Genomic DNA, 7,539 nt, shown 5'->3' on the forward strand with positions numbered 1-7,539 from the left:
TGCTCAGGTAATACTGGTAAATTTACTATTTACTTATTTATATCATTGTTTTATTTATTTAGATCATTTGCCTTAGGTTATTTTTTCATTGATATGTATTGTATTTACATGGTATATTTTTTCATGACAGTATTGTCTCTCTTTTGTAAATTCATTGTATATGTTTGTTATTTCTGTAATTGACTGTTATTATACAATTATATGTATATGCAGAACACGACGTATTCGTATCTAGTAATTTTGTATTTTTATTTATTGCACGTAGTAATTTGAGCTGCTACTAAAGTAGAGACTGCAAATACAAAATGTACTTAGAATGAATAGACTTTTCCGTTTTTACAATAAACTAGTTAGGTACTAACTTTATTAATGATCATAATTGTATGCATTTAATGTGAAGGAAATATTTTTTAGATGAATTAAAAATACCTATAAAAGTACATATAAAGTCAGTTACAGCCTTTTGCACAGCATCAAAATTTGATAGTAAACAATATAGTAACATAAACCAGGCTAGTCGATCAGAGAGGACTGGCAATGTGTTCTGTTTCTACGTTGCGTTTTATGATGTAGCAAACGCAAGTGAGTCCTAATCAGGTAAACATCATTGATGGACGCAAATTTATCGGACGGCACACATGGACATACTATGGTTTCTAAATCGTAGGGTTTTTATACTAACAGTTTTTGAAAATATGCACTATGGGTGATGATGGTGTGATGATAGATAATTAAAGGAGAGTGACAAGTTGAAAGGTACTCACTTGCCAAACAGCGGATGCCAGAGGTGCGGGGAGGGATCGTGCGGCAGGTGCGGGGGCGGCGGGGGCTCGCCCAGCGGCGTGGTGCTGCCCACCTCCGGGGGCTCGTCGCGCCGCCGGCCCCCGCCCCCGCCCCCGCTCCCGCCGTGCGAGTGTCTCCTCGCCGGCGCCGCGCCCGGCTCCAGCAGGTTCTGCAGGCTCTTCACGCTGATCCTTGGCCGCGGCGCCTCCTGCGCGCCCCCGCCCCCGCGCTCCGCCTGCTTCAGCGACTGCAGGTAGTTGTTGTTGGGGTAGTAGGGCGACGTGGGGCTCTTCTGCTGTGGCGTGCGCGGCGAGCGCTGGCTGCCCAGCGCGCCGGGCGGGAAGTACGGGATCTGCAGCCCCGGCAGCGCCCCCCGCGCGCCCGCCGCGCTCCCGTACCCGCCCGGGTAGTAGGGCGCGCGGCCGGCGTAGTGCGCCCCGGGGCTGGCGCGGGCCCCCGGCTTGTGGCTCTTGGTGGAGTGCACGTACGGGTTCTGCACGTCGGCGCACTTGGCGGCCTCCTTGTCCGGGGCACGGCGCGCGGCGGCCGCGGCCTCCTGCCACATGGCCAGCTGCAGGCGCTCGTAGTCGGCGGGCGGCGCGGGGAAGGCGCCCGGCAGGAAGCGCGACATGCCCATCACCTGCTGCAGGTCGGGCGGGTAGCCGTAGCCGGCGCTCAGCGCCTTCAGGAAGTCCATGTTCTGCGCGCACGCGGCGCTCTCCAGGTGGCTGAAGTAGGGCAGCCACAGCATGGAGCCCAGCGCGGCGTCGGCGCGCGGCGGCTCGCGGCGCTCCGGCGGCTTGCCCTCGTTCTCGATGATGCCCTCGAGCTGCGCCAGCGACACCACGAGGATGTCGGGGTCGCGCAGCACGGCGGGGAAGGCGAAGGCCTCGGGCAGGCGCAGCTCCGGCCGCCGCAGCAGCAGCGCCGCGATCTCCCGCGCCGGCGCGCGCAGGATGTCGCCCAGCTTGTCCTTGGGCACCAGCAGCGGGTCCGGCAGGTTGAAGTTGGGGCTGAGCTTGAGCTGGCGCAGCTGCTCGCGCGGGGAGTCCTCGGCGCGCGGGGGGGGCTCGTGCGAGGCGCGGCGGGGGCGCTTGGCGCGCGGCTCGGCCCCCGCCGCCGCCCCCCGCGCGTCCCCCGCGCGCTCCTCGCTGCAGCTGCTGACGGTGGGCGAGGCGGACTTGCGGTGCTTGCCGAGGTTGAGCGGCTCGCTCTGCTGCTTGCTCACGGTCACCTCGGAGGTGTACATCTTGGGCGAGGGCGAGGCGAGCAGCGTCTCGAGGAACAGCGCGTGCTTGGAGCGCGGGGGGGGCAGCTCGGGCGAGCAGGGCACGGCGGGGATGCCGGACGGCTGCGGGGACTGCATGGCGTCGGACTCGCGCGAGGGCGCGCGGCGCGGCGGCGAGGCGGCGGCGGGGGCGGCGGGGGCGGGGGGCGCGGGGCGGCGCACGCGCAGGTCGCGGGGCAGGTCTTCGCGCGGGGGCGGCTCGCGCGCCGCGTGCACGCTCAGGTCGGTGGGCCCGCTGTCCTGGCTCGCCTCCAGTTCTTTGTCGAAGTCGATGTCGCTGAGCTCGGTGGCGGCGGGCGGCGCGGGCGGCGGCGGGGCGGGCGGGGAGGGCGGCGGCGCCGGCGCCACTCGTGCTGGTGACGTGTACACCGGCTCAGGTGACTGGGCTGAGTAATCACTTTTCCCGCTCGAAAACACTGTTTCCGACGGCGGATACACGGGCTCAGATTCAGATGGAGGGAACACTGTCTCAGATGGAGGATACACTGTATCAGATGACGAATACACAGTTTCTGATGGAGGATACTGATTATCTGACGACGAATACACAGTTTCTGATGGTGGATACACAGGTTTTGATGGTGGATACACAGTTTCTGATGGTGGATACACAGTGTCTGTCTGTGGATACACAGTTTCTGTTTGTGGATACACAGTTTCTGTCTCGGGATACACAGTTTCTGTCTCGGGATACACAGTTTCTGTCTGTGGATATACTGTTTCCGACGGTGGATACACAGTTTCCGACGACTGATAAGACACAGTTTTTGTCGCTGGAAAACCGGGTTCTGGTGAGGAGTACACTGCTGGTTCCTGGACGTCCGGCGGCGCGTAGGGCGGCTCCGGAGCCTCGTAGGCTGTGTCCTGGGGGGGGTACTCCGGCTCGGGCGGCGCGTAGGGCTCCTCCTGCGTGTAGGTGGGCTCGGGCGGCGGGTACGTGGCGTCCTCGGGCGGGTAGGCGGGCTCGCCCTGCGCCGGGTAGGCGTCGCGCGGCGGCGGCAGGTCGCCCAGGTGCAGCAGCCCCTCGGCCGCGGACAGCGAGGGCTCCCCCGCGCCCCCCGCGCCCCCCGCCGCCGCCCCCGCGTCCGCCAGCAGGCCCAGCACCAGGTTGTCCTCGCAGCCCTGCTCCACCAGCGACTCCAGCAGCGCCTCGTCGCCGCCGCCCAGCTCGCCCAGGTAGTGCGCCTGCGAGATGGTCTCGAACAGGTCGTCGGGCGCGTCGTCCTTGCCGGCGAACATGGCGGCGTCCAGCAGCGACAGCTCCTTGCCACGCCGCCGCTGCTGCTGGTGGAACTCCAGCTCCGCCACCGCCAGCAGGTTGTCCAGCGGTGTGGGCTCGGGCGGCGCGGGGGGCGGCGTGGGGGCCGCGGGGGACGCGGGGGGCGGCGCGGGGGACGCGCGGCGCGGCACGGTGATGGTGTGCGAGGGGATGTGCGCCTCCAGGTCGGGCGCGCGGCGCGGCGGCGCGAGGGCGTCGTAGGTGGCGGTGCGCGGCAGCACGCGCCAGCCGGCCGGCCCGCGCGCCAGGCGCAGGCGGTTGCGGCGGTCCCACTCCTCCACGTGCACCTCGCGCACCTGGCCGTGCTCGGCGCGCGCCCACAGGAACAGCGGGCGCAGGCGCGGCGCGCGCGGGCGCGGCAGCACGGAGCGCGCGCGGGGGCGGGCGGCGCGTGGGGGCGGGCGGGCGGCGGGCGCGCTGCTGGCCCGGCCGCCGGCGCGCCGGGGGCGGGCTGCGGGCGCGCGGCCGCGGCCCCGGGACCCGCCGGCCGACGCCGCCCGCCCGCGGGGGGGTCGCGCCCGCCGCACGGCTCAGCACCGGCCCGCACTCGGCCCGCTCATGTCCGGGCGCAGCGCATGGCTCGAGGCAGGCGGGAGAGGCACGGTCGAGGGCGCGGTGTGTCGCGAGAGGCTCGGGCGCGGGACACGTCTGTGCGCGGCGGCGCGGCGCGCGGAGTGCCGGCCCCGCCCCGCCCCCCGCCCCCCGCGCCGCGCGGCCCTCCTGATTGCATCTGACATAACAACGTATTAATCACTCCCTGCCTCCTCGCGGCGCCACCGCCGGCAGGAAGTAAACAGAGGGTTACTTTACTACCGACATCGAAGAGCCGGCCACCTATTTGTAAACAGTTTCCATAGCTAAAACTGCATTATGATTAGTAATCGCTAATCAGCTGAAACTGTACAGAAACCCTATTCATACCTATACATTCGGGTGAAACCTGAATGAAATGTTTTTAGTTTACTGTTGGACTGAACTGAAACGGTGCGAAAATCAATAATGCGATGCGACTGCCATCTCCCTGCCCGCTCGCGCAACTCTGCCCCGTAGATGCAGCCTTCACTGCTTACTTCTCTTCCTCATCCACTGCTTGGTTTTAAACACGCGCTTAAGAGGGCGTTTCGGAGGGCGAGAGCGGTGGTAGCTCAGTCGGGTAAGCGCCCGCTTCTCACGCCAGAGATGTGGGTACATGCACCAAACAGTTCTTTAAATTTAAGTGCAATGTATTCCATCGCTCTTACGGTGAAAGATAACATCGTGAGGAAACCTGCATATCTAGATTTATCACGTCTAGATATGTGAACCCATCAACCCGCAGTGGAGCAGCGTCGGTCGTGGGGGGAATGGTCCAGCTCTGGAAGGCAGTTTAGACCTTGGGGATATGCACAAAGGTTCCACTCGAGAGAGCCAGGTGCAGGTACTACACCACCGAGAATAGAAAAGAATAAAGGGCGTTTCAAAGTTAAAAAGAAAAATCAAACCATACTTTCATATGCTACTGTTTTATTAAATAGTCCAGTAAACTTAAATAATATTTACAAATAAATTAACAATCACACTCAACTAAACATCACATAAATGCCATCTATTACCATACAGTCGAACTAAACCAAATGAACAAACTAACGTTCTTGAGATCTATGAAGTAGTTCTAAATTTACCCACTTCAATTTCTTGGCGCTACTGAGTTGCAAATGTTCTATGAAGAAGTTCTAAATTTTGCCACTTCAATGTCTTGGCGCTACTGAGTTGAAAGTAAGTTTTATTTCTTTAGTCATACTTCTTGTCGTTGTCGTTCTTGTAGTCGAGGATGGCTTTGAGGACGTACATGGAGCCGATGGTGATGACGAGTGCGGTCCCGATGGAGACCACGCGATAGTGGTCCGTGTTGCCGACAGGCACGTCCCAAAATGGCGTGTCGGTTATCTGGAAATTGAAATATTTATTTTATATTCTTATTTGTTTACTTTAGATGACTACGCTCAGTTGTGCCAGCTTCCTACCGTTTTTCTGTGAAAGACTTAAACGAAAAAGCACTGCGCTTTTCATTATGAAATAGAAACATAATTACATATATTTTTTTGCAAATTATGAATTGATTCCTTCACCTTTGTTACTTAACTGACCTAAATATCATCAGGCGCTTGGTACGAAATGGTTTTTATTTAAATGCAGGAAAGCTATTTTGTCCAGGGATAAAAACACCTATTGTCACCTCTATTCAGGCAATTCCCACTTACTTTCAGGTCATAACTGATCACAACAATATCCTCACCATCACATACTGGATCTCCTTCCAATTACACTTGTCCTTGAGGCTGCTGCTGCACAGGAAGGTGACGGGGCGGGCGACCGCTGGGTCACAGGCGTCGAGGCGCGCGTCCGGGCACTTGAGGTGCAGGCGCGGCGGCGGCAGCGTGGTGCGGGTTTGTCTGCGGGGTAGTAAAGAATTTTTTATTTGAAGCTACACTAAACACTCTGGATGTGGGTACCATCATCACTGTTACATGTGTAGCCATGTAATTGCTAACCATTGACTCAGGCCCCCAGTTCCCAACGGCTGATACTATCTGTGTTACAAATCTGTTATCTGGCTATTAGGAAATTTAATTTATTTCCTAGACTAGGAGTCTCCCAGTTATAGAATGATTTTTATATCAACTGTTTTACACTTTTAAACTCTAATCTATCAGACATTCATGTCTTACCCGCCACCAGCAGCTGCCTTGTGGTACCGAGCATGGACGGGCATCCACAAGTTGACGTGGGCACTGAGGACTTTGCCCACCACATACACAGAGGTCGGACTGGACTGCTCAGCAGATGACTCAATGTTCACCGGGTTCTTTGGTATTGCATTCACCTGAAATTATTTATACATTTATAAAAACTCTGTCTTCATACAATGACAGGGTAGGAATGTTGAACCTGAAATCTTTTTTTGTGTGATAGGATACAAGCTAAAATCTTTTTTGGGGGTGAAGCTAACTCTTTTGGTCTCTTTTGAGCCACACAAATTTAATAAACGATGAACAAAGCTAACTTCAAGACACCACTCAACAACAAATTTTAGATGGCATCTAGCATGATCTAGATACAGGAACTTATGTCTAGCAGTAGACTGATGATGAGCAAAGGTAGACAGTTCCCTATCTACCAACACTAACCTTGTTCACCCTCCTGAGGTCGCCCAATTCGTCCGGGTTGGCAAACACACCTGCAGGCAAGGTCTGGTCCAGGCCGACCACACAGCTCTTGAACAGTGGCTTAGGCTCATCCTCCTCGTCTAGGAACTCTATATTGTATGTTAGATTCCTGAAAAAGCTAGGAACATATTAATTCACAGATTGTAAGTATGTGATGGATTTGTTAGTTATAGGTGAATAAGCTGTATATTTGTCTATTTATAGTATCAAAGCTTTGTTGCATTCAGTTACAAGGTTATCGGCACAATATTATAAGGTGAAAAATTAAACCAGGAGGGTGACTGTGTGATGAATGTGTCTTCATTGCATAGGATAGACTAAAATTAAAAATATATGGCGCCAATGAGATGGAGAAAAAATGTTTACCTGTGGAATCCTTCATTGTGTAGTATTTGCTTAATTTTTACACTAAAAGAGCACGAATTTGATGCAGCGAAAGATACACTTGCGAAAACAATTAGGATTTTACTGAATATAAACATTCTGATTTCTTACTCCCAATACAGTGAGTAAAGTGAAAAACTAACACATAAGGTTGGAATATTACCAACTTATGGAAATACAAAATATAATAAATCTAAGGAAAATGATCAAATAACTTTCCTTTGAACTTTGAAAGGCCGACAGGGAAATTTTTTGAAGTTTTGACTTTTTGAGTTTTGTTTTGGTTATTGACATTGACAGCTCGTGAAACCACAGATTAAATTCTTCAACGTTGCGCCTGGATCTCAGAATAAACAGTCTTGTGTCATCATGTCTGGAATGCAGCTAATGCAGATATATTTGAACGTACCTTTGGGATACGGATATTACGGATGCAGTTATTTACGGCGGTAAGAATTATTTAAAAGTTTCATCAGGAGGAAACTTTAATGGTTTTTGGCTCGTAGTCAAACTGTCAAAAGGTTACGGTTACAACTTGGTTACATCCTCAGCTCTCAAGAAGAATCAAGAGCTTAGAGCTCTTCTACAAAGTCTACTCT

At 54.6% G+C, this 7,539-nt stretch overlaps 2 protein-coding genes across 3 annotated transcripts in view; both read right to left on the reverse strand.

Moving 5' to 3' along the window:
- LOC119693002 (histone-lysine N-methyltransferase 2B) overlaps positions 1–4,087 on the reverse strand; it is a 56,967-nt gene extending 52,880 nt beyond the window's left edge. The window contains exons 1-2 of the mRNA XM_048622578.1: positions 3,892–4,087; positions 765–3,801 (exon numbers count right to left, since the gene is read on the reverse strand). Coding sequence (XP_048478535.1) covers positions 765–3,801; positions 3,892–4,087 — 3,233 coding nt within the window. The remainder of the gene's footprint in view (positions 1–764; positions 3,802–3,891) is intronic.
- A 749-nt stretch (positions 4,088–4,836) lies between these two features.
- LOC105388824 (phosphatidylinositol-glycan biosynthesis class X protein) lies at positions 4,837–7,198 on the reverse strand. Of its 2 annotated transcripts, none has more exons than XM_038115448.2 (5): positions 6,923–7,198; positions 6,518–6,674; positions 6,059–6,213; positions 5,626–5,782; positions 4,837–5,276 (listed from the first exon to the last, which is right to left on the reverse strand). In XM_038115448.2, the coding sequence occupies exons 1-5, from the start codon at positions 7,036–7,038 to the stop codon at positions 5,121–5,123; spliced, it is 741 nt and encodes a 246-aa protein (XP_037971376.2). In that variant the 5' UTR covers positions 7,039–7,198; the 3' UTR covers positions 4,837–5,120. The 2 variants fall into 2 exon arrangements, with proteins under 2 accessions (XP_037971376.2, XP_037971377.2); XM_038115449.2 differs by having other exon boundaries at positions 6,518–6,665; positions 6,923–7,197.
- Between the last annotated feature and the right edge of the window lie 341 nt (positions 7,199–7,539).

The sequence above is a fragment of the Plutella xylostella genome, chromosome 8 (genome assembly GCF_932276165.1).
Source record: "Plutella xylostella chromosome 8, ilPluXylo3.1, whole genome shotgun sequence".
Lineage (NCBI taxonomy): Eukaryota > Metazoa > Arthropoda > Insecta > Lepidoptera > Plutellidae > Plutella > Plutella xylostella.